Source organism: Aulonocara stuartgranti (assembly GCF_965226115.1).
Source record: "Aulonocara stuartgranti genome assembly, chromosome: 18".
Taxonomy (NCBI): domain Eukaryota; kingdom Metazoa; phylum Chordata; class Actinopteri; order Cichliformes; family Cichlidae; genus Aulonocara; species Aulonocara stuartgranti.
Genome location: NC_138954.1, coordinates 455,766 through 480,954, shown reverse-complemented (window position 1 = coordinate 480,954; position 25,189 = coordinate 455,766). Strand labels below are relative to the sequence as shown.

Sequence of the window (25,189 nt, the reverse complement as noted above, 5' to 3'; positions counted from 1 at the left end):
ACCATCACCCTCCAGTGGAGGCTGCGCATGCATATTTCTGTTGGTCGCGATTATCCTTATGACGTAACCAGAAGAAAGATAAGATAAGAGATAAGAGATAAGATAGAACTTTATTAATCCCTCGGGTGGGTTCCTCTGGGAAATTCGACTTCCAAAAAGCACAGCAACGACCGAAGTTACAGTTACAGAATTGTTATATATATATATATATATATATACACACACACACACACACACACACACACACACACACACACACACACACACACACATATATAAATACAGAGACAAATATAAATAAAATATACAAAGGGGATAAATAGAATAAATAGGAATAAAAAATAAAAATACAAGTGAATTGCACATTTCAAGTATTGAGTCTATTGCACTGTTGACTTTTAACAAAGGTATTGCACAGTGAGGTGAAGAGGCACTACAGCTTAGTTGTTCCCCTCCTTTGTCCTCCTGTTTCCCCTCCCTCTCCCCTCCAGAGAGGAGTTAAACAGTTTGATGGCGTGTGGGACAAAGGAGTTTTTAAGTCTGTTAGTTCTTGTCTTTGGGAGAAGCAACCTGTCACTGAACAGACTCTTCTGGTTGTTTATGGCCGTGTGCAGAGGATGCCCAGCATTGTCCATAATGTCCATCAGTTTCTTTAATGTCCTTTTCTCTGCCACTGTCACCAGAGTGTCCAGCTTCATGCCGACCACAGAGCTAGCCCTCCTGATCAGTTTCTCCAGCCTGGATGAGTCCCTTTTTGCTGTGCTGCTCCCCCAGCACACCACAGCATAGAAAAGTACTCCAGCAACCACCGACTGGTAAAACATCCTCAGGAGCTTCCTGCAGATGTTAAAAGACCTCAGCCTCCTGAGGAAGTACAGTCGGCTTTGGGCTTTTTTATACAGGTGCTCTGTGTTGCATGACCAGTCCAGTTTATTGTCCACCCACAGCCCGAGGTACTTGTACTTGTTGACCACCTCCACCTCCTCCCCCTCTATCTGAACCGGCAGTGGACCTTCTCTGGACCTCCCGAAGTCCACAACCAGTTCCTTAGTCTTTGAGGTGTTGAGTTGCAGGTGGTTTGTGTGACTCCATGCGACAAAGTTCCTCACCAGACTTCTGTACTCCTCTTCCTGATCATCCCAGATACACCCCATGATGGCCGTGTCATCTGCAAACTTCTGAATGTGGCATAATTCAGAGTTGTAGCAGAAGTCAGAGGTGTACAGGGTGAAGAGAAGAGGGGACAGCACAGTTCCCTGTGGTGCTCCTGTGCTGCTGACCACTGTGTCAGACGTGATGTCCTTCAGCCTGACGTACTGTGGTCTGTCGGTGAGGTAGTCGGAGATCCAAGCCACCAGGCAGGGGTCCACCTCCATCCTGTTCAGTTTTTCCTGAAGCATACAGGGCCGGATGGTATTAAAGGCACTGGAAAAGTCAAGAAACAGGATCCTGACCGTGCCTTTTCCCCCATCCAGGTGTGAGTGGGCTCTGTGCAGGAGGTACAGGATGGCATCCTCCACTCCGACACCCGCCTTGTATGCAAACTGTAGTGGGTCCTGGGCATGTTGTACCTGTGGTCGGAGGAGGTTGAGGAAGAGCCGCTCTAGAGTCTTCATAAGATGTGACGTCAGTGCCACCGGTCGGAAGTCATTCAGCTCATTGGGCCGGTTCTTTTTAGGGACCGGGACGATGCAGGATGTCTTCCATAGGGCGGGCACTCTCCCCAGTCGCAGACTGAGGTTGAAGACTCGTTGTAGCGGCTCCCCAAGTTCAGCAGCACACGCCTTTAGCATCCTAGGACACACCTTGTCTGGGCCTGCTGCCTTTCTGGGGCGAAGCTTCCTCAGTTGCCTCCTGACCTGATCCACTGTGACACTGGGAGATGTTTGGGAGGAGGGGAGGGGGGGAGATGTCTTGCTGCTGAGAGAGGGATTGGAGGAGGGGGGTGTCATGGTGTCAGGAAGGGGGGGAAGCGAGGGAGGCAGGAGAGTGGGGAGAGGACTCTGTAGTGAAGGTGAGGGTGAGGGTGGGGGGGTTGTGGGCTGGTCAAACCTGTTGAAGAAGTTGTTGAGTTCGTTTGCCTTCTCCACAGTCCCCCCCCCACTGTGCTTTTCTTGGTGTTGTGGCCTGTGATGGTTTTCACACCATTCCAGACCTCCCTCATATTGTTCCTCTCCAACTTCTGCTCCACCTTCCTCCTGTAGGTGTCCTTTGCTTCCCTCAGGCAGCATTTCACCTCCCGCTGTGCTGCTTTCATCTCCTCCTTCACTTTGCTCCTGAAAGCCTTCTTCTTCATGTTGAGGACAGCTTTGACTTCCTGTGTTACCCACGGTTTGTTATTAGGATAACACCGTACCGTCTTAGCAGGGGCGACTGTGTCCACACAAAAGTTGAGGTAGTCTGTAAGACAGTGTGTCGCCCCCTCTATGTCCTCACCATGTGGGCTCAGGAGCACATCCCAGTCTGTGGTGTCATAGCAGTCTCTCAGAGCATCCTCCTTTTCTGGGGTCCATCTCCGGATGGAGCGCGTTGTGACAGGCTGCCTTTGGACGAGGGGTGTGTATTGTGGAGACGAGGGGTGTGTATTGTGGAGACGAGGGGTGTGTATTGTGGAAAGAAACAAGCAGTGTAACAGTTTCAAACGGTACAGAACAAAAAGCAAAGAAGAAGAAACAAGTTCGAGATCAGATCCGAATAAAGTTTTTAATAAATGAAACAAAACAAAAAGTGACCAAAATAAGCTTCCGAACGACAGCTGACACACAGGAAGTCTGACTGGTGCTCAACTGAGCTCGCAGCCAGATTATCCAATCAGCATCACCTGCGTGACGCTGCTGTGTGACAGGCTCAGGTACTAAGAAGGAACCCTGACCATGACCTGCTGCCACATTTCAAAATAAGAGCATGATGCTGTTGGTGATTAAGCTTTAGGAGTGCCTGTGTGTCTGTGTGAGAGAGAAGACAAGCTGATTTAACAGCAAGAGGTTCACTTCACCCACAGAAACATGTTCAAACACACTAAATACAAACATATATTAAGATGCATGAATACAATACACTAATTTTATTTACAGTCACTTTATTAGGTGCATCTGTTCAACTCAGATATCTCACCAGCCAATCACAGGGTAGCAGGATTATGAAGGGTGATGAAGAGGAGCCGCTGAGGTTCAAATGAAGCATCAGAATGATGATTTAGGAGACCGGTGTTTCCGGGCCCCAGGGAGCAGACGAAGCAGCTGTGAGGAGGAGGTGTACCTAATAAAGTGGCTGTGAGTGTAAATTCTGCACAAAGTCCTGTGAAATATGTGAGTTTCAACTTTGTGGGTCCGCTCAATCAACCAGTTGATCGGTCAGTGAGCCGATCGATCAGTCTGCAGTGTTTCCTCTTGAGGATGTTGAGGCTCTGACAGCTGCAGACACCTGATCAGCTGATTGGTGGCTCATCCTGGGGTGTCCACGTGCACAGCCTGACCCTTCAAAGTTAGAGAGGCTGCTGCACGCGCTGTTAGTCAGGATGACGTCATTACCCCAACACTGTCGCTTTAACGTGCTGAACATCCGGGCCAGCAGTGGCGCTCAGGGGCCACTGGCTGTGTTTGTGAGGGCTCCACAGTCCACCAGAACCCGGACCCCAGCTCAGACCTCTGAGAGTCCCACAGGTGAGGCCCAGTGCACCTGTCCTCACCTCAGGTGGCAGGGTCCTCCGAGTTTACTCCAGAATTAAAGTCACAAGAACTCAAAATAAAGGCTGTTTTTATTCTAAATAAAAAAAAGTTTATTAGGACAAACAGCAGAACCACCTCACCCCACCTGCGGCAGGTGCGGATTCAGATGATGACGTCACTGATCACGGGGACTCGGCTGCTCTTAGCGGGCTCCTCTGCCGCCTCTCAACCCGCGATCAGCACCGCGCCGGGCTGTGGAGGGAGCCCCGAGCTGCTGGCAGCACCGACGGTTTCCTCTCGGAGCATCCGCTGTGCTCCGCGGGCCCCCGGCCGCATCTCTGCCGGGGCCAGCCGGCGGTCCCCGGGCCTCCCACCGGTTCAGCATCTGGACCCGGAGAGGGTGGCGGAGAGGGCTCGGACCACGCAGTCGCAGTTGGGTTTGAGTGAAAACGGCGTAAATGTAAAATAGCGTCCGTTAAAGAGTGCGTGTGCTGCGGCTCCGCGGGGCTGGCTGCCGCTGTGGCCGCTGTCTCTGGTTTCATCCTCCGCCTTTGTCCTCATGTTTTCCCCCGGAGTTCCTCCCCCTGCGGCGCTGGGCGGAGTTTCATACCGGACTAGACGCTCCTTTTGTCGGATTCGTTTCGACCTGACTCCCCGGGGTTTACGGCTGAAAAAAACACACTTCCACGGTTCCGAAAGCAGCCGAACCGGCACGGTGCCGTGCAGAATCACCCCGGCTTTCTGTCCGAACCAGCAGGTAAGCGCCAGGTTCCGATTTTAAACGCATTTCTGGGTTTTTCTGCTCGCTCGTCCCCGAGTCGCCACAACATTCATGGCGGCTTTGCAGCGGAGGCTTGTGGGGCAGCTGCAGCCCGTCCCGCCCGCACAAAGCTCCGGTTCTGCGGGTAAAGGGTTCGGCGGTTCGGGGGTTCTGGTGCTCCTGCACCGCGGGTAGACTCGAGCTCGACCTTTTTACGTGTCATCATTTTGTCGGATTAAAGCCGTTAAACGCTCCACGTGTGCCGTCCGGAGACTTTAGCTCGGGTCTTTTATCCGGTTTCATCCGGTTTGTTCCGGTTTGGTCTCCGCGTCGCTCAGACAGGTTTCACCGGGAAACCTTCGCGCTCGGTTCGGCGGTTCGTGGCAGCGGAAGCTACGTGCTGACTCCTGCCGGAGGATGGACGCCATTACCGGGCAGCTAGACGCTGGCGGTCCGGAGAGCTTACCGGGCCGAGCCCAGCTCCCCGGCCGTCCGGACCCAGAACCCGGGGACCGTCTGCAGAATGGCACCGGTGTGTGTGAGAGATCAGCTCCTGTCTGAGAATCGATCATCAGCAATGTCACCAAACACACACTGTTTCCGGTTACCTCTGTGGTTACACTGGTGTGGTGATGTCACGTGAGTTTAATGCTCAGCCAGGTGAGGACAGTTGAGGTGCACGTCAGTCTGAGGTCATTCAAACGATGCCTGTGGTGCACACAGGTGGGCACCCTCACAGTGAAGCTGCTGCAGGTGAAACATTCTGATTGGCTATTCTGTGCCCTGTAGCTGGTGCTGTGACTGTGAGTGGGTGTGCACTCCGATCACACCTGTGCAGGCAGCTGCAGACCCCTCAGTCATCATTTTTTGTCCAGTGGCGAAGGATCAGAATCCGCCATGTCGCCACAGATGTGTGAACTCCGAAGAGCAGCTGCATCTTTGGAAGAATCAGACTACAGGTGATGGTGCCCAGGTGTGGGGGCGTGGCTTCATACACAGACCTTAAAGTGTGCATTGACGTTTTTATCACTCAGGGTGGCGCTCTGGAGCCTTTCTGCATGCCACACCTGGAGGACTCTTAAACACAGTGTCCTCACTGCGTGTGCAGAATCTCGTTTCTGGGCACGCTCAGATTGATTTCTGTAAATGAAAAGAAGCCTTCAGGAAGTTCGCATACTGTTGGGCCGCCATGGTGTGAGCTGCAAGCTGATTGGGCAGTGAGAAGATGAAGGTGTGAAAGTGTGGTGGCGGCCAGCTGTCATCCTCTATAAATACACCTGGTACATTCTATACAGTAACAGGTGATGTCACTGACCTTCAACGTGTTAGCCTACAGCGGGGCAGCAGGGATCAGGTGACGTGTCAGGTGATCAGGCGACATATTCTGCTCAGTGACTCACGCTCCACTTACTTCTAGCCGTGTCACAGGCGAGTGACTCCCCCCCCCAAAAGCCCGCCTCCTCTGAGCTACAGAGAGCCAAACGTGTGAAAACGCTGCGCAGGTCAGCAGGGGGCGCCGTAAAAACACGGTCACATTAAATCCAGCCCCCTTTGCTCCTGCAGCCTTTCTCACCTGACACTGATTTAAAACACCCGCATTGGTCCTTTAGTGATTTAGGATTTAGGACAGGGCGTCCTCTGTCACGGCGCCCGTTTCAGACGACGCCTCTTGCAGTCGGGCTGGTTTCGCTCGGCTAAAGGATGAGCTCGAGAGCGTCCTCTGTGGAGCCAGAACAGGGCATTGGATCAGGTGTTGTTGGCCTCGGCGCTGCCCCACACCGGCAGAAACAGGAAGTACACAAGCTGAGCCGTACTGATGGTCACGTGAGCACTTCCTGCCGCAGTAAACCTGTTTGATTTTGTGTTTCAGAGGGAGGGGCGGAGCCTCCTCCGTCGGTCACTGCAGGATGAACGGCAGCAGCAGCGTCTCCACGGCTCAGAGCGCCAGGGTCAAGACTGAACCAGGTAAGCCGACCTGCTGTTAGCGCTGTCAGGTGTTCAGGTACTCGCCTGTCAGTTCATGTAGGCCCGCGGGAACTCTGCTAAAGCAGCGTCCACACAGGAAGTTGATGACACTTGGAATGAGCGTGTAAGTGCTTCCAGTGAGCGTTCAGATGTGACGGGGGGCAGACTGTCGGTTTGCCTGAAGCTGCGTGTTTGCAGCGTTACACCCGTGTGCACCTTCGTCCTCACAGACGACCATTGTGGCGATTTTTGTGAAAACGTACGAACGTGTTTTTCTGTGACGTTCGGCCGTGGGGCACGCGCCCTCGCCGGCCCTGCCCTGACCGCTGTCTCCCTGCTCAGATGACTGGAGTAAGGAGGACTGTCTGACTCTGCTGGAGAGGATTCGCACCGTGTTGCCTGACGGAGACGCCATGAAGTACAAAACCACCGAGTCGCACTTTGATTGGGAGAAAGTTTGTTTTGGCGGCTTCACCGGCGAGATGTGTCGCCAGAAGTGGCAGAAAGTCTCGTCTGAGGTACGCTGGCCAAAGACCACGCCTCTGAGCCATCGCTGTGTTGATTTAAAGCTTTTCGGTTTTGACGGTTCAACTGACCTGAGTCTGTGTTTCAGGTCAGGAAGTACCGAACAATGACGGAGCTCATCGTGGACGCCATCGAGTTCGTGAAGAACCCGTATAAAGGCAAGAAACTGAAGGTGAGGCCTTCTGGAGCCAGAACCTGCTGGGACATGTGCTGGTTCACCTGTGACCTTTGACCTCTCTCGTGTGCAGACTCACCCAGATTTCCCAAAGAAGCCTCTGACGCCATACTTTCGCTTCTTTATGGAGAAACGAGCCAAATACGCCAAAATCCATCCAGAGATGAGCAACCTGGACCTCACCAAGATCCTGTCCAAGAAGTACAAGGAGCTGCCCGACAAGAAGAAGGTGCGCTCAGCAGCACAACCCGAGGTCGCAGTTGTGTCCGTGTTCGAGTCCCGAAAAACCAAACACATGTTTGTTTGTCCTTCCGCAGCAAAAGTACATCACAGAGTTCCAGCGTGAGAAAGAAGACTTCGAGAAGAACATGGCTCGATTCAAGTGAGTTCTACTTCCTGTTACATGTAGCGGTGTTGGTCACGGTGTTGGCGCACACATGGCTAATGTCAGCTGATCGCAGGGAGGAGCACCCCGAGCTGATCGAGGAGAGGAAGAAGTCGGACCTGCCGGAGAAACCCAAAACCCCCCAACAGCTGTGGTACAACCACGAGAAGAAGACCTACATGAAGCTGCACCCTGAGGTACGCGCTCAGCACACACATGCATGTCTTTGTGCAGCCGCAGCAGCTCTGCACCGGTCCAATCGGAGGGCTCGACCGCTCCGCGCAAACCACCGCGCAGCAGGTAAAACAAGCAAACGTGTTCCTAAAGGAGATGTCGTTGGGCCGTATGTGAAACAGACCAAACGCACAGACTTTTAGATGGGCGGAGCGACAGAATTGTGCACGCGTTATGTTTGGAGGGAATATTCGACCTCCTTTAGTTCCAGTGTGAATATAGACACTGTTTGATCATCCTTGGGTCGAGTGTGCAAAGATAAACACCGAGTGGACAAAGCAGCCACTGAGACCAGCGTGGCCGTTTGAAATCACATGTTAGTCTTTTCTGAGCTCGGAGCAAACGAGTCGCCGCCGTTCAAACGGCGCTATGATTGTTTGCGTTGACTGCTTCTCTTAGCTTCACAGACCGGTGCACATAAACACATCGCTGTTGTAAAAACAACCGGTGAAAGGCTCCGCCCATCGGCGATGGTCGATATAGTCAACCTTAGGTAACACGTCCAACCCGCACGTCCATGAATGAAGTTTTGTGTGATGATGAGAAAAGGGCGCATGAAGCCAGGCAGGTGCAGAGACGTGCGGCGTCCTGCCGCTCCGCGCGCATCGGCTGGTTCGGTCCCAACAGGAAGGTGAGTCATCACCATGGAAACGTCTCATGACGGCTGAAACCATCACGTGCTCCTCTCAAGGGTTCAGACAGACGAGTTCTCCGAGAGTCTTCTAGAGGTGGCCCAGCCAATCAGCTGAGCCGAATCCACCTGAAACTATGGAAAGAAGAAAAGGTCAGAGTTCATAGACGGGCCAGAATCACGCCTGCCGTGTAGGCAGCTCCTTTGTCCCCGCAGGAGGCGTCCTGCTCGTGATCATACAAAACTTCATTTCGGCTCCTCGGTGCTCTGATTTCACGTGTTGTCATGGCGTCTGCGGAGAGTTTCACGGCGGTAGCTCGTAGACCTGCTGCCGGTTCGAGGCCCGGAGCGTTGTCAGGACCCGTCTCTGCATCCTCACGACTGTGTTTCTGTTTCAGGTGAGTCAAAAGGAGCTGAAGGATGCTCTGAGGAGACAGTGGTCCCAGCTGTCCGACAAGAGGAGACTGAAGTGGATCAGCAAGGCGCTGGAGCTCCAAAAAGATTACGAGGTACCAGAGAGACGGGAAGCAGGCGCTTCGGCCTCAGCGTTTCACCTGAACCATCATCACGACACGAGTCCTGGAAGCGAGCCGACACCAGCTCCGGTGTTTGTAACAGCTTCTGGGACGTGTGGGCGATGTGATGATGATCTGGGCTGAAACCGAAAGTCTCACCGCCGGGTCTCACGACTGCACTTCCTGTTTTAGGACAGCATGAGGGTGTACCTGGAAGCTCATCCAGACGTGAACTCGGACGATCACGTGCGCTCCGTCCTCACCAAAGCCGAGAGACAGCTGAAAGACAAGTTCGACGGGCGGCCGACCAAACCTCCCCCGTGAGTCTGCGCTGACATGTTCACGCTAACCCTGCCGCAGCTACGGCCGAGAGGTCGCGTCCCTCAGAAGTTCACATGTCCAACTTTCTCATTTTTAAAGCTTTGACAAAAGACGACATTTATTATTTTATTCAGATGATTCAGGCTGAGATCAAAGGTTTCATTACTGTAAGATAAGATAAGACTTTATTGATCCCACGACGGGGAAATTTTTGTGTCACCTCAGCTCAGGTACAGATACATGAAGGAAATACAACAATACAAATAAGTACAATCAATGAAAAAAGTAAGATAATACACTACATACAATGGTAGCACACACAGTATGTGATTATGGATATGGTTGGAAATATGGAAGACATAAACTATATAGATTGACATAACTATTGTACCACTACTATTCCTGTTTATAGACATGTACACACACACACATACATACATATATACCTGCACATGTCCGTACACATGGAGGGTCCATTATGCATGAAGTGGTGACTGTGGATGTTCACAGTGTCCAGTGACTCATGACATCGTGATTGAGGAGTTATAGAGTCTAACTGCTGTTGGGATGAATGATCTGTGAAAGCGCTCCTTCCTGCAGCTTCCTGTGTTTCAGTCTCTGACTAAAGGAGCTGCTCAGCCCACTCACAGACTCATGCAGTGGGTGATGTGGGTTGTTCATGATGGATGTCAGCTTTACTAACGTCCTCCCCTCACCAACCACCTCCACAGACTCCAGGGGGCATCCCAGCACGGAGCCAGACCTCCGCACCAGTTTGTCAATCCTGCTCCTGTCCCTGTCCGTGCATCCACTCCCCCAGCAGGCCACTGCATAGAAAAGGGCAGATGCTACCACAGTGTCATAGAATGTCCTTAACAGAGTCCTGCAGACTCCGAAGGACCTCGGTCTCCTCAGCAGGTGGAGTCGACTCTGGCCCTTCTTATACAGGACGTCTGTATTTGTAGTCCAGTCCAGTTTCTTGTTGAGGTGAACACCCAGGTACTTATAAGAGTCCACTATCTCAATGTCTTTCCCTCGGATGTTCACCGGTGTTGTAGGGGGGGACTTCCTCCTGAAGTCTATGATCATCTCCTTTGTCTTGCCGGCGTTGATTTGGAGTACGTTGGTCTCACACCAGCCAACAGAGTCACTGATGACCCGCCTGTATTCCTGATCATTCCCGTCTGATATGCATCCAATGATGGCTGTATCATCTGAGAACTTCTGTAGATGGCAATCGTCCGAAGTCTGAAATGTGAAGGCTGAACAGGAAAGGTGAACCGTGCCCCGTGGCGCCCCCGTGATAACCACCTCGGACACACAGTCATGGAGCCTCACATACTGTGGTCTGTTGGTAAGGTAGTCGATGGTCCATGCAGGCAGCTGTTTGCCTACTCCGGCTCCCTCCAGCTTCCCTCTCAGTAGTAGAAGAAGAAAGCTCCTGTTTGCCGTTACAGTGAACAGCTGCAGCAAAGGAAGAGCGTTTGTTTGAATAAGTGAAATGTTCATCACAGCGTCCTCACAGGTGCGTCCTGTCCTCTCTCTTCTCTGATTGGTTCAGCTGTTATCTAGTCACAGTGCGCATCAGTCTCAGCTCACTTTCTGTGGCTCGCATCAAAAGCTGTGTAAACGCTACATGTTGGTCAGAGTGACGCCTTCTGTGTCTTATTATCTCACTCAGCACAATTTACAGTATAACCGATAAACCGGTTTTAGAAGTCAGGAGGTCAGGTGACATCAGGTAACGTCACCTGACCTCCTGACGGCAGAGCGTGAGTGTAACATGATGTCGGCCCGCTGCAGCTGTAACAGCTGCACCTCTGGAAGGATTTCCACAGGTTTAGGAGTGTTTGTGGGAATTTGTGACCGTTCTTCCAGAAGAGCATCGTGAGGTCAGATGTCCTGTGCTGGAGGTCAGGACTCCGTGCATGAAACATAAAAGTGTGTCCGTGTGCTGAAGCGTGAACAATTCCTTTGACTGGACCTAAGGGGTGGAGCCTGACTCCGTCATCCTGGCAACCACCAATCCCAGACTCGCTGTACTGCGTGTTGTACCTGTGTTTCGCAGTAACGGGTACTCGCTGTACTGCGTGTTGTACCTGTGTTTCGCAGTAACGGGTACTCGCTGTACTGCGCTGAGCTGATGGTGAACATGAAGGACGTGCCGAGCACGGAGCGCATGGTGCTGTGCAGCAAACAGTGGAAGATGATGACGCAGAAGGAGAAGGACATGTTCCAGAAACGCTGCGAGCAGGTGAGCGACGGCACCGCTCTGACCTCCGACCTCTGACCTCTCTCTAACCTCAACTTTGTCTCCACAGAAAAAGAAGCAGTATGACATCGACCTGCAGCGCTTCCTGGAGGTAAGACCTCAGAGCGCCTTGAAGAGCGAGAGGAAACGCCCACAGACAGGACAGCGATGGGCGGGGCTATATTTACACTTTCACCTTCATGGTTGGAATTAACGGGATGGGGCGGGGTCTAACTGTGACAGTGCAGGCTGATTGGCTAACTAGCTAGCTTTTAAAACTACTTGTTTCATACAACAGATGGTCCTCAATTCAATTCACTTTTATTTATACAGCAGTCGCCTCGAGGCGCTTTAATTTGTACAGTAGATCGTACAATAATAAGGCACGTTGTGATTGGCTGTCATGTTTGATCCTGTCCACTGAGGCTCCAGAGCTGCTGCTTAAACTACAGGAAACAGGAAGTAACCTCTGCTTCTTTCTCAGAGTCTTCCAGAGGAGGAACGTGACAGAGTCATGACTGAGGAGAAAATGGGTGGGGCCAAATTGGGTGCAGGCGTGGCCTCAAGCCCCCACAGAGCCAAGTCTCCATCAGTCAAGGTGCGCCTGGCTCTTCTTTTACTGCCTGTTTATTGGGCGCTCAGTCTGAACGGTGATGTAACCAACCTGCCGAGCCGGCGCCATCTGCAACATCACCAGAAACTGTCTGAACACATTTTTGTGTTCTTTAAATAGGAGCGGTGTCGGGAGGCGGAGTCTGAGCCGTGGGTCCCTGCTGGACCGCCAAAAGAAAGACGGGACGGGAAAAAGACGGCAGCAGCAAAGCTTCCAGAGACACCAAAGACGGCGGCGGAGATGTGGCAGCATAGCGTGATTGGCGACTACCTGGCTAAATACAGAGTAAGGAGCGCGTGCAGTAAATGGCAGGTAAAAACTCTCCGTACCGTCACTGAGTGTCATGTGACACAACCCACAGAGTGACCGCAGGAAGGCCCAGGCAGCGATGGACATGGCGTGGAACTCGATGGAGAAGAAGGAGAAGATTCTGTGGATCAAGAAGGCGGCAGAAGACCAGAAACGTTACGAGGTTCGGCGCTGATATCCGCCGCCAAACGGGAAGTTTTTTCTCCCCCTTTCTTTAGAGGAAAATGTATCCGAAGAAGAAACAAAGTAACGCACTGCTAACGTACCGCGTTAGAGAGGGGGCCATTTTGGGTGGGAGCGCGGGGGGTTCATGCTACTTTAGCTGTTAGCTCACGGTGTCTTCAATTCAATTCAGTTTTATTTATACAGCACCAAATGACAACAACAGTCTCCTCAGGGCGCTTCGGATTGGGTTGGCCCTACAATCAAAACCCAACAATCAGATGTTTGGTGTAATTACCGTGGGTTCCTCGCCACGGTAATTACACCCTCCTCCTCTCGTTGCCACTGGGACTACTGTTCCTCCTCCTGTACCTTCTAGCTCCCTGTCACTGGTTTCCAGTTGCAGTCAGTGCAGCTGCTAGCATGTCAACAACAGCTGCTTTTACATTCACATGACTCCTGTTTGGTTATGGCTCCACCCTCTTTGCTCCCCTAGTTAGTGCCCTTCTTTGTGTCTAGCTCCTCCCCCTGCTGTGTTTTGTTGTACTGACTAGAGATGGCACGATACCACTTTTTTATGTCCGATACCGATATACTTAAATTTGGATATCGGCCGATACCGATATGAATCCGATATAGTGTTTTTTAATATCTTGCTGCATTTTGTATGAGTTCATACTCAAGTTAAAAACAAACAAACTAAACAACACTGAAGCTATTCTGTTACACTTGTATGCAAAAAATGCACTGCAGCCAAAACATTTCATAGTTCAGCAAAACTGATCAATCTAATAAACTTAAACCTGCAGCATCCTCCCTACTCTGGTGTTTTAAAGAGTAAGCAACTGCAGCAACAGTGCAAACTCCCAGAAAAAAATAAATAAAAAAAGGGAACCCCCACCCCACCCTCCACCTCATGATGCTTAATCGACGTAATCAACTTTAATTTGATGCAGTGTGAAAAAAAAAAATGCACAGAAATAAATTATTTTTCAAGAGTAATTAAATAGATTCAACATCTTTCTTCTACAGGGTTAGGGTTACAGCTGCAGACTGCACAGATGGAAAAAGTACTATAGCTTACTAGGGTATATTAGACTTAACAGTTACTATATACAGTAATGGACTTCTATACATTTTACTTCAGATTAAAACTTTGGTTGTAAGATTTGGATAATTATTTATTAAAAGCTCGACATTTTAAATGAGAATAAGAAAGAAAAGTATGTCTTTGTGCCCCCTTTTCCCTGTTCATGCCCTATCGGCCCCCCTGGCTAAACTTTGCTAGATCCGCCCCTGCACAGTTACGTCAGCTGTAGAAAAAGATCCTGGTGTAGAAAGTAATAATAAATAAATTCTAACAACAGCTGATCAAGCTTAAACGTGCTGCTGTTGCTCAGCCGCTGGTTTCCTCTTTCTGGCTCAAAGTGGGCCAAAAACAAACAAGAGGCAGTCGCTCCATATATCGGCTGTTAAACGTAACGCTGGAATGCTTTACAAACATTCAGAGATGAACTTGCACACTTGCTTTACTTCTCTCTGGGATCACTTCCTCAGAGATGAAATGCTGGTTTGGTAGCGAGGCTACAAATACACACAGCCGCTCTATCATGTGATGCACACTGCTCTGACGTGCTACAGTTATGAGCCGAGTTACTCCGTGTCGCAAGTTTTGTGAGGTGCTTTTGTGATATTTAATGGGTCGATTACATTTTTTATTTCTCTCCGATATCCGATCCAGTAATTTACGTCAGTATCTAACCGATACGTAATATCGGATCGGTCCATCTCTAGTACTGACTGTGGGTGTCCTGCAGAGGGAGCTGTTGGAGATGAGGACTCCAGCGGGGGGTCAGCGGAAGCCCAAGTTTGACGGCGAGCCGAAGAAGCCTCCAGTGTGAGTCTGTGCCCCCGATTCAAAAACCTTTATTGAAACATTGGCGGTCAGCCGCGTTGTCACGGTCGCCTCGCTCTGTTTCACTGCTGTCTCTGTCCAATAGGAGCGGCTACCAGATGTTCTCCCAGGAGCTGCTGACCAATGGCGAGCTGAACCACTTCAGCCTGAAGGAGCGGATGGTGGAGATCGGGAAACGCTGGCAGAAGCTGAGCCAGAGCCAGAAGGACAAGTACAAGAAGCTGGTAGAGGAGCAGCAGGTGGAGTACAAGGCAGAGCTGGAGGCCTGGGTCAAGGTGAGGCACGATGACTCCGCCTCCGCTGACAAATGAATGAAATATTAGTAAAAGGTTTGTCGCCCCCTGCTGGTCGTTAACATGCCGTTTCCCTTCTCAGTCTCTGTCTCCTCAGGACCGCGCCGTCTACAAGGAGATCTCGTCTTCGGTGAGTCTCTCACGCCGCCTCACCTGTCCGTGCGTTACAGCGCTAACCTTTGTTTGTTTGTTTAGAAACGTCGCAGCACCGCCAAAGTTCGCAGCAGCCCCGCAGCTAAAGTCCGCGTGACTGCGAAGGGGAAGGCGGGAAGCTCAAGAGCTGCGACACCCGGAGTGGCGGTGAGCAAGAGGGCGATGGCGTACCGAGCCAAGGTAACGACAGCTACTTAGTCAGAAAGGCTGGGGGCCGGGCTAAATTTCATGTGCCGTTTGTGGTGGTGAACAGGGTCTGTCCATATCCCAGCAGGACATGTCTGACTCGGATGAGGAAGAGGAGAAGAGCGAGTCATCGGACTCTGACGAAGACGACGAGACGTCAGGAAGCACAGACAGCGATGACGATGAGGTCAGTCACGTGTTCATGGAGACACGAGTGAAGGCTGACTGACCACGGTGTTCATCACCAGTCCAGCAGAGACAATATCCTGTTTTATTTGAAAGTACATTTTTATATAAATATTGATAAATGACCTTGTGGGCGGGGCCCTTTTCATCCATCCGTCCCTTCATGTGTTGCAGGATATAGAACTTCCTGTTTTGTGACCACTTCCTGTTCTTTCTCAGAACGACGATGAGGAAGACGAGGACGATGAAGACCAGAGCTCCTCTGAGGAATCCAGTGACTCCGACACAGACTAGATCCACCCTTTCCTCCTCATTGGAGAGGACAGGCTGTGCAGGCCACACCTCCTCACAGACCAATCATCCTGGCAGACCAATGAGAGGATGTTATGCGGCACCGGCCCCTCCCGCCTTCCTCTGAAGAGGGCGGAGCCTTTTGTTACTCGTGTTTGTTTTTTATCGAGTGTGTGTTGGTTTTTAGCAGATGGGCGGAGCAAAGCTCAGGTGGGCTCTCAAGTGTCCTTTTCACAAAATGGTGAAGGCAGGGCAGGGGGCGGGGTTTGTACAGTTTGGCAGGTGGGGGCGCAATGAGCAGCAGTTCAGGGTTCAGCCGCCCACCTCAAATTATTAATAAATGCACTTTTTTCTCATCTCTGGTGTCGTTTTGTTATGTGACCACATGATGACCTTTGACCCCGTCAGTCAGTGAGGACACAGTTTGCGTTCATCTCAGCTTTAATAGATTTATAGAATATAAACAAACATCTGTCAATCACCTCACACACAAATAAATAATCTGACCTTTGACCCAAACACTAAGCACTGTCCTTCAGACCTTTGGCACACTACAGTTCCCATCATCCCCTGCTCTGTGACCCCCACCCCCCACTTATAAAACAGTCCCACACATGCATCACTGTTGCCATAGTTGCCACACCTTATAAAAGGGACTGCCCTCCCCATCCAGGAAAAAAAACGAGTGAGATCATCCGCAGGGCGACCAATGAGGTCTCAGAACAACAGTCCCATTGTCCTCAGTGCTGATAGTCACATGATCACAGATGCCCCCCCAGGTGAGACGCGCCTGTGTTAGAGACTGCCCAGAAAACAGCAGCATCCTGTCAGCTGATCAATAATCGATCTGATGGTGTTTGTATTGATTAACTGATCTGTTTATTGATAAGGAATCAGTTCTTAAACGCTATGAAAAATGAACAGTTTGGTTGGAACTCCTTCTTGTGCAGCTCCAACGGGACGTCACCAGGTAACCATGACCTCTGACATCAGACAGGACGCACGCTCTGTCAGGACGTCATAGCGTGACGTCCAGCAGCTTCTTGTGCAGGTACTGCTTCACCTCCTCGATGCCATTCAGCTTCTCCAGCTCGTGGTACGGCAGCTGAAGAGACAGGAAACAGCACGTCACATGACCGTGATGGGAGGAGCTTACGGAACAAGCATTAAACCCTATCACATTTACAAAAACAGACGTTTTATCTCAGGAAACCAGAAGTTTAAACCAACCAATCACAGCAGCTCAAACTATCTGGCCTGATGTTATTTGGCGGCAGTGGGCAGGGCCAAATGAAGTTTCTGAAGTTTAATGGCGTTAGCCAGCTAGATGAGCCCGCTTTGACTGAGGGATTGATGGCGTCCAAACGGTCAGCTGGTCTGTCTCTTTGGACACGAGTGAGCCGTGAGGTTTGCGTGGTTACTGAAGCTGGACCAGCTTCTACGTGCTGGTTAGCTGCAGAGCTATAGGTAACGCCCCCATCTAAACAAAACGACGACACAAAGGCCGAGCTGCAGCTTTATTTACATAAAGTCGTTCACAATGAATCCTTCAGTCATTTTTGTTTTAAACAGCTGTTTGTAACGTTTGTCACCGCGCTGCTTCACTCGTCTGCAGCACGTCTTCAAACGAGCAACAAGTTAAACAAACGTGAATTTGAAATCCAGAAACTTGTGAACAGAGATGGAAAATATATCATTTAGTTTAATACTGTTCAGTCTTATTGGCTGCGGCGGGGTGTGGTCAGCGGCGCGGCTGAGGCGGACACACCTGAGCATCATCCCCACTCACGCTTCGCCGGCTTAAAACAGAATAAACTGGGTCCTGTGGTTGATGTGTTTACGCGCGCAAATCGACAGCTGCAATAAAGAAGCGTACTGAAGACGTGGCAGGTCTGTCGTGCGTCGTTCACAGTGGTGCCCAAACGCACGACTGGGGCACAACAGACCCGCCCACATGTTTTCTTCTTTATTGCAGCAGTTGACTCACGCGGTTGTTTCAGTGTGAGCAGGTTCTTTATCAGGACTTTGGTTCGGGGAAGCCATGGGGGACTGTCATCAGGTAAAGTGGACAGAATCACAGCACACCGTGATACTGTGTGTGGTGACGTATCCACACTGAGTCACGGGCAAATGCAAACAGCCTGATGGCAGGCAGCCGCTCTGTGCACAGTCTCAGAGACTTATCGAACGTTTGCAGATCATTTCTGATTATAAACCATTGCAGCGCAAACTTGTCCGCGTTATTTCCCACAGAGCAGGAAGCCAACTAAGACAAGACACAGCTTCATTAGTCCCACACGTGAGAAACCTTTTGGTCAAGAGCAGCAAAAACTGGACTCCATATAATCAGACCCACGGCAGACCGATATCAGACTGACAGGCTAATCTCAGACAGACTGACAGCAGACCGGCGGCGGGCTTCAGTGACGGCGTTGGTATGTTTGATCGATCATTCTGGAGCCAAACACTGCTGTGACAGAACTTCGTGTGTCCGGATAAAACAGGCACTGATACTTCAGCTCTGATCTCCTTCAGTCAGCAGTTGAAAGGTGCTAAATGTGGCTAATCAACAGTCAGTGGACAATAGCATTAACGTCGTCAGGTGTTGGAGCCTATATCTTTTCTCTCTGTAATTGTTTCTTTAACATCACTGCTTGATGGCAAAACCGACTCACCTGCAGGATGACATATCCCAGCAACCTCAGGTGGCGGTCTCTCATGGCACGGGAGCCCACCAGGACCTCAGAGTTGTGGCAGTAGTGCCACTTATCATTGACGGACATGATGACCCTGCAGAGAGCACAGCAGGGTGGCGTTAGTGGCGGCAGGCGCTACTAATTCTGCACAGGCTCGGAGTTTGACTTACCTCCGGATCTGCCTCTGGTCTGCGGGGAGGCCGTCGGGGTCTGGCTGCTCAGGGGGGTGGAGCGGCGGTGGCGACAGGGGCGGTCTGTCAGCCCCCTCGGCGTACGTCACTCCTTTGTAGAATCCCCCAAGCTCGTGGTCCGGCCTCGGGGCTCCCGTGCCACCCTCGTCTTCCAGGATCTTCCCAATGGAAAACTGGAACAGAGAGTCCGGGGCACTGGCCCCCGCGGGCGGCTGGGTGGTGGGCGGAGCCAGGCTGTCCGAGGGCGGGCTGCTGAGGGTGGAGCTATCCTGACTCTCCAGCGAGTGCTCTTTGGCCAGGCTTGAGTAGTACTCCCCCGCCGGGACGTAGTACGGCCCGTAGTTCACCGTGCTGCCATTGGTCCCCGCCTGTGGGTGGCCCGGGTGGGGCGCGGTGCCCGGCGTGCCGCGGATGTGATGGGGCAGGAAGGCCCGCGGCTCCATTGCCCCGACCATCCCCTCACCAACCTGACACGAGTGCTCGGCGCCCTCCTCCATCGCCACGAACGGAGAGAACTTCTGGAAGTCAGAGGTAACTGCGGCAACCGCTGCATCAGCAGGCTTAGACGCCACAACAACACAGGACGGAGGAACGACAGTCAGAGAGAGGCCGGCTCCAGTGCGGATGGGAAGAACCCGCCCGGAAGTGTCCATCCACAACAGGAAGTCTGGAGAGAAGAGTAATCACATTACAGGTAGCAACACAACAGTAACATGCAGGGGCAGCTGACGGCTCCGCCCCTCTGTGACCCAGCTCCTAACACACACACACACACACGCGTTTGACCTTTGAACTACGTACGCATGTGAAGGCTGCTTGTCCAAAATGTAACTTTCTGTTTAAGCAACAGGAAGTAGACCACAGCTGAAGGTCAGCGGCGTCTAATGAAACATTTTAACTTTTGCCAACAGCATCAGAAATACGGGAGGAGCATCTCAGTTACTTTGAAAGGAAGTAGCTCTGTAATTGGCTGATCAAGCAGAACACATGTGGGTGGAGCATGAGTGAAGCCAGGCCGAACCAAACCAACCAGCCAAACACTGCACGATGATCGCCATGTTTTTCAGCTGAGCCAGCCCCCCCATATGTTTTAAAATCGTTGGAGCTCCAAATATCCAGGTGAGAGGTTGTGTGCGCAGGTGTGTCCCACCTGTGTAGTATCCCGGGGGGAGGACCTCATCCTGTTTGTAGTTATGTTCTCCAACCAGCTGCCGCAGAGCCTCAGCCACCAGACCTTTGTAACTGACAGAGAACAGACCAATCAGAGCTCAGCTGCTGTCTGGTATTCTGGTCGCTTTGGTGTTGAGCACACCTGTCGGTGCTTTCTAATCCTGATGAGTTTGAGCTGAACTGACCTTGGCCTGGTGAGGTGGACGCTAACAGACTCTGTTTACACCAACCAAGAGGGTCAGTGTGCAGGTGTTACCTGTACTTGCGGTTGACCTCGTCAGCCGTGAGGGCGTGGTCAAACATCAGAACCTTGTGTGCGTCCTGCAGTCGCGGCCCTGTGTAGTCACGGTACTCCAGCTCGACAGCGGCGTCCAACAGAGACAAGTATCGCCTGACGATGAGAGCATAGGGGCTGTCTGCGGGGAAAGCAGCACACTGGTCACACTGGCTAACCTGGTACTGGTAATCAGTCAATGGCTAGAACAGGATCAATATTATGAGTCGCAAACCAGTCACAGTGGACGGTGTAACCAGTCGATAGGGAATCGACCAGTAGTCCAGGTCCTTGGACTCAGTCCTCCTGCCTATTGGTTCTTGCACTCTCACTACAATCAGCTGATTTTAGATAGATATAATTTTTTATTTCGAACATGCAAATATAATTGAAATAACAACAGAAAAAACAAAACTTAAAAATCATCAAGTTTTCATGTATACAGCATGCTAACGCTAAGCTAGTCGGACAGCATGCTAACTCAGAGTGACGTTAAAGCTGAGTGTATGCAGACTCCAACCGTTTTAAAGCCTCTTTTTGTGCGGGTGTCCTCAGCAGGATAGAGTTTGTGTTGTTTGTGTAGCCTCAGGTTTACGTTGTTAAATAAGGATGATGATGGTGTGTTTCAGATCATTTTACAGAGAAACATCAAAGTAACGTAACGAGTAGGATAACGAACGCCGTTATCCTGGAACTAACTAAGTAACATGCTGCATTACTTTTAGGAAAAGTGTTATCTGAGTAATAACTTTTTAAATATTCCCATCCCGACCGGTCAGTTGGAAAGTTGGGTTCATGTTGGCCGTACTCACTGGTGACGTTGCTGATAAAGGCGGAGGAGAAGACCCGGTGGAGGACCAGGCCGGGGAAATGTCCGAGCTGGAACAGAGACATGAGGATGTTGACCGTGGCGAGCGGCGAGCTGAGCGCCTTCAGCTCCACCACCTCTTCCAGCCGGGAGAAGAACTGCTGCTCATTGGAAGGACGGTAGCTCATCCGGCTGAACGGGAACACGAGCTTCTGGATCACCTGAGGACACACACAAACACACCTGCAGTCCTGTGCGCCGCTCTCAAGGTCACGTGACCACCAGACCGGCCTCACCTTACTGTCCAGATATTCCGCCTTCTTCACCAGAAATTCGGCGATGGTGTCGAGCAGGCGGGTTTCTCTCAGCCGATGGCGGGCGATGTATTTGGCGATCAGCGCCATCGTGTAGGGCGTGATGCTGTCCACCTTCTTTGGTAACTCCTCTGTTGGAGAGAAACATGTTACTAGTTAAGGTGAGTCAGCAGAGGCGGAGTCACCTGAACAGCTGAGACAGCAATGGCCACGTGTTCGATGGCGAGGGATGAGGGTGAAGCGACCCACCTGCCAGGCTGCTGATGAACCTCTCCTGTCTGTTCTGGTAGAACAGGTGAGAGCTGAAGATCAGCTCCAGACTCTTGTTACTCGCCTCACGGGCGCACGCTGCCAGCATCTCGTCCAGCAGCGCCATCTCCTGGTCTCGAACGCCGCTCACACTCGCCAGCGTGTGTTTGACCAGACGCAGGATCTTCCTGAGGACAGACGCACACGTGCAGTTAACCGCTGCCACGGCGCCAACATCGCAAACCTCAGCACGGGTACCAGAAACAACAACCCAGGTAACGCGCGTTCTCACCTGTTGGCGACCAGCTGTTCAGGGTTAGGCGTGCCGTTGTTAGCGCCGGCGGCTTCCTGCGGTTGCATTGACCGCCATTTGAGCCTGTAGTAGGAGAGCAGCAGGAAGAGCGTCTGCGGGTGGCGCTCTCGCTCCAGGTTTTTCTCTAGGCCGGCCAGGCAGGCCTCCGTGAGCGGGTGCTGGCTGCCCGGGTGGAGCTTCATGCTGGAGCTGAACACCATCGACACGTCCTTCTGGTTGAACTGGTTCAGCCGGGCCTGAGACTCCACCTCCAGAACCTGCACCACCTCAGAGTCGCTGGGCAGACCTGTGAGGGGTCAGATAAAGGTGAGTGGCGTCGCTGCGGGTGATAGCGGGCGTGTGTCTGAGCGTCACGCAGCGACTCACCGAGCGCGGCGACGGCGTACAAGCAGTTCACGATGCTGAAGTTGTCGAACTTGGCGCAGTCGCTGACGATGGCGTTGCAGAGCGTCCGGAAGTCCTGATGCTCCAGGATCTGTCGGGCATCGCCCTCCACTCCGGAGGCCTCGCTGTCGGTCTCACTGCTGCTGGCGCGGACGGGGGGCGTGGCCTGCAGCAGCTGTCCGATCTTCTGCAGGGCGACGGGGTAGTGGTTGTGGGAGATCTTGGCGGGGTTCTGGGTGACCCAGCGCAGCACCTCGTCGGGCCGCCGTGAGCGCTCGATCAGCCGCTTCATGGTGAAGAACGTGTCGTAGCTCATCTTCTCGTGGATGAAGTTCCACGTCTTCTTCTTGCTATTGGCAGCGCCTCCTGCGGGCCCGCCACCCCCGTATGTGTGGAAGGCGCCGTGGTGCTGGAAATGGGGGGGCAGCGGGGGTGCAGCCAGGTGATGGGGCTGCGGGTGGTAGTGGAATTGTGCTCCTCGGTGGGCGTCGGGGCGACCCTGGTACAATGGGAAGGCAGGGGGAGGTGGGGCTGCATGGGGGTGAGGCACCTCGAGCACAGATAGTCCTGGCCTCCGCCCCTGTTTTACCCCGCCCCCTCCACCACCCCCTCCTCCTCCCCCCGCAGTGCCATACAGGCGGGCGGCATACATGGCGACAGACTGAGCAGCAGGGCGGGGGAGGCAGGGAGGGAGGTGGCGAGCTCGGCTCAGGAGGCGCCACCCAGTGGACAAACGCAGCATAGTCCAACAGCCAGACCGCCTGCAGACATCGGCGCAGCGCACCTGCAGAGACACACAGGTACAAATAAGCAGCAGGTCGCGCCTGATGGGCGGAGCAAATTCTGACAGATCCTAAAAATGCACATTCTGTCCTAACAAGGCCCCTCCCCGCATCAGGCAGGTCCAACCCTAAAGTTGCATCATAGGTGAAGCTGCATGAACAAAGAGAGTCTCTTCCTGTCTGACAACTGCTCTATGCCCCGCCCCACTGCACCATGTATACCCCTAATCCTGGTTACATCAACATCTGACAAGCACATCTCATCAGATGCGAGAAGCAGGATTTCAGGCTGAGCAAAGCGAGGCATTCACTGCCTGCCTGCAGAGAGTTCTGCAGTCAGATGGGGGCAGTGTTCGAAGTCTCAGCTACAGCCGCTCTGCTCATGCTGTTGTTAGTCCGTGAGTTCTAACACCCAAAGAGCTGAAGTGAACCCGAGTGTTAAAAACAATAACTTTTATTTTTGATCTCCCGCTCCACGCCATCGTTCCCTGCTCTCTTCCAGCTCACTTGTCACCCGAACGTTCAGCAGTCGTACATGCTATCCATTTCCAGCGTGTTAAAGCCAATAAACCACCCAGCTCTTGTCAGGAGACCCAGGGTTACCGGTGTGTGTGTGAGCATGACGGGGCACACCTGTCACGTGTGTGTGAACGTGCACAAACCGCCGGTTTGAAACCACATTTGGCGTCTTTCAGATCTAAGCTGAGGAAATGGTGAGCTTGTAGCTGCTGACTGTCACCACCAGGTGGCATCTTTTCACTCCCTCTCTCTCTCACACACACAGGACCACACAACCATTTAGTATATTGTGTATTTGTTGGCATGCAGACCTGATGTGAAAATCGTGTTACTGTCCTACAGTAACACTCACCTGTCCAGGTAACGTCTGAGTGAACACGCTAACTGATTACCACTAGGTGCTCTCATCACACCCACACCTGCAGAACAAACACCAAAAATGAACTGAGCATGAGAGACCCTGAACCTGCCCAGCAGGGGCACCTAGTGAACCCTCCCCCGATCACCTGACAGTCAATGAGCTGCTCGCAGACCACGCCCCCTAGCTGTCCTCCTGTCACCTGAAGTCAGGCCCACTTGCTAACATTAGCATTTAACATCCAGCATTGTCCTTTAACCCCAAATCTGCTAAAGTGCCCGTGGGGTCACAACAACGTCACTCGCTACGTCATAAAAATATGATGTCATGCTTTAAATAGCCTTCAGGGATGGAAAGTAGGCTCCTCGGGCTGTGCGCCAGCAGGCTGCCGGACAGCTGGCAAAGCTAGCCGGCTGACCCCGCTGAAAGCCGGAGCTAGCGGCGGATAGCATCAGTTCATCAAACCTGCAGCTGCTGCTTACCAATCCGGGGAGAGCAGGCTAGGTATAAACTAAGTTAAGCTAAGCTAAGCTACTGTGGCTTCCGTCTGCAGGGCTGTTAGCATGCTACCTTCTACTAGCCGCTGTTAGCCCGCCGGGAAGCGGGGGACTCGCCGGGTTGTACGCAGGTCACGGCGCGCGCTCCCCAACCGATGAGCGCGTGACAGAGCGGGAGAGTTTACCTCATGGCTCAGAAAGGCCGCAGCTACGCTCCTTAAGGTCCTGAGGCCACAGAGAGTGCGGGATCAGCGGGGAGACAGTCCGCGGTCAGCCGCTCCGATCCTCCTCACAGACGGGGACGCCATCCTGCTCTACCCGGCATGCACCTGGAGGAGAGGCCGACAGCGCCCCCAGGCGGCTGTAGCCGGGAGCGGCTCTGTGTGATTTTATTGTTTTTAAATATATTCATGTTGTAACCGCATCAGCTGAAGACGTTTATTGCATGTTAATAATCTATTTCTGTAGGGCGTAGTCCGTGTGCCCAGTAATAAGCGACCTTTAAAAGTGATCCCCCTTGTGTAGCCGGATCACTTAGAGGTCAGAGGTCAGCGCTCCTGCCTGGATTCATGTGTTTGAGTTTCAGTTCGGTGTCTTTTGATCTGCAGCCCTGAGCAGAGATGTGAGCATGAAGGGAGCAGCAGTTTATGATTAATGTTCAGTCACACTGGAAAGCTTGAAATAAAAGAGTTTCTGATTAGGAATCTGACACTAACTCATCAGCATGTTTAACAGGGTTTGACTCGTGTGTGAGTGTCTGGGTGTGTTCAGAATCAGAATACTTATTGATCCCTAGGGGAAATTATTTTTCGTTACAATGCTCCATTATAAACAAACATTAACAGAGACAGACAATACACTAACTACGAATAGCACAATATATAAAGGCATATATATATATACATAAAAGTTACGTATTAATAAATAGCTGAAAAAAAATGTTGTGTTACAGTTTGTTTAACTGGGAGCTGTTTCATGATCTTTTTGTTTGTTTTTAAGCCATAAAAATTTGCGCACGGAAAAATGCAGAAAATATTGAACCCTGCATAGTTGTTGTGGAGATCCTTCTCTATGCTTCTTCTAAAAGGTTGTTTGC

At 51.9% G+C, this 25,189-nt stretch overlaps 2 protein-coding genes across 5 annotated transcripts; one reads left to right on the top strand and one right to left on the bottom strand.

Moving 5' to 3' along the window:
- The first annotated feature begins 3,695 nt into the window (after positions 1-3,695).
- Positions 3,696-15,894, top strand: ubtfl (upstream binding transcription factor, like). 2 transcript variants are annotated; one of them, XM_082514082.1, is made up of 20 exons: positions 3,696-4,425; positions 6,299-6,393; positions 6,736-6,911; positions 7,007-7,090; positions 7,167-7,322; positions 7,411-7,475; positions 7,555-7,675; positions 8,742-8,852; positions 9,051-9,178; positions 11,292-11,433; positions 11,501-11,542; positions 11,915-12,028; positions 12,164-12,328; positions 12,405-12,515; positions 14,332-14,411; positions 14,515-14,704; positions 14,805-14,852; positions 14,918-15,055; positions 15,150-15,248; positions 15,467-15,894. In XM_082514082.1, exons 2-20 carry the CDS (start codon positions 6,336-6,338, stop codon positions 15,539-15,541), a joined length of 2,103 nt encoding a protein of 700 aa, XP_082370208.1. In that variant the 5' UTR covers positions 3,696-4,425; positions 6,299-6,335; the 3' UTR covers positions 15,542-15,894. The 2 variants fall into 2 exon arrangements, with proteins under 2 accessions (XP_082370208.1, XP_082370207.1); XM_082514081.1 differs by having other exon boundaries at positions 3,697-4,425; positions 15,147-15,248.
- A 67-nt stretch (positions 15,895-15,961) lies between these two features.
- Positions 15,962-24,960, bottom strand: fastk (Fas-activated serine/threonine kinase). Of its 3 annotated transcripts, none has more exons than XM_082514074.1 (11): positions 24,279-24,960; positions 21,920-22,721; positions 21,533-21,839; positions 21,241-21,428; positions 20,974-21,122; positions 20,682-20,898; positions 19,852-20,011; positions 19,576-19,667; positions 18,405-19,092; positions 18,214-18,328; positions 15,962-16,643 (listed from the first exon to the last, which is right to left on the bottom strand). In XM_082514074.1, the coding sequence occupies exons 2-11, from the start codon at positions 22,677-22,679 to the stop codon at positions 16,557-16,559; spliced, it is 2,763 nt and encodes a 920-aa protein (XP_082370200.1). In that variant the 5' UTR covers positions 22,680-22,721; positions 24,279-24,960; the 3' UTR covers positions 15,962-16,556. The 3 variants fall into 3 exon arrangements, with proteins under 3 accessions (XP_082370200.1, XP_082370202.1, XP_082370201.1); XM_082514076.1 differs by lacking the exon at positions 24,279-24,960 and adding an exon at positions 24,167-24,254; XM_082514075.1 differs by lacking the exon at positions 24,279-24,960 and adding an exon at positions 23,591-24,097.
- Between the last annotated feature and the right edge of the window lie 229 nt (positions 24,961-25,189).

Bases quoted from the DNA above. Each gene is read 5' to 3' on its own strand.
- ubtfl (XM_082514081.1), top strand. From the start codon at position 6,336: ATGAACGGCAGCAGCAGCGTCTCCACGGCTCAGAGCGCCAGGGTCAAG. The intron at 7,676-8,741 runs GTACGCGCTCAG...TTTCTGTTTCAG, and splicing joins ACATGAAGCTGCACCCTGAG to GTGAGTCAAAAGGAGCTGAA. The intron at 15,249-15,466 runs GTCAGTCACGTG...GTTCTTTCTCAG, and splicing joins CAGACAGCGATGACGATGAG to AACGACGATGAGGAAGACGA.
- fastk (XM_082514074.1), bottom strand. From the start codon at position 22,679: ATGCTGCGTTTGTCCACTGGGTGGCGCCTCCTGAGCCGAGCTCGCCAC. The intron at 21,123-21,240 runs GTGGGTCGCTTC...TCTCTCCAACAG, and splicing joins GTTCATCAGCAGCCTGGCAG to AGGAGTTACCAAAGAAGGTG. The intron at 18,329-18,404 runs GTAAGTCAAACT...TGCTCTCTGCAG, and splicing joins GACCAGAGGCAGATCCGGAG to GGTCATCATGTCCGTCAATG.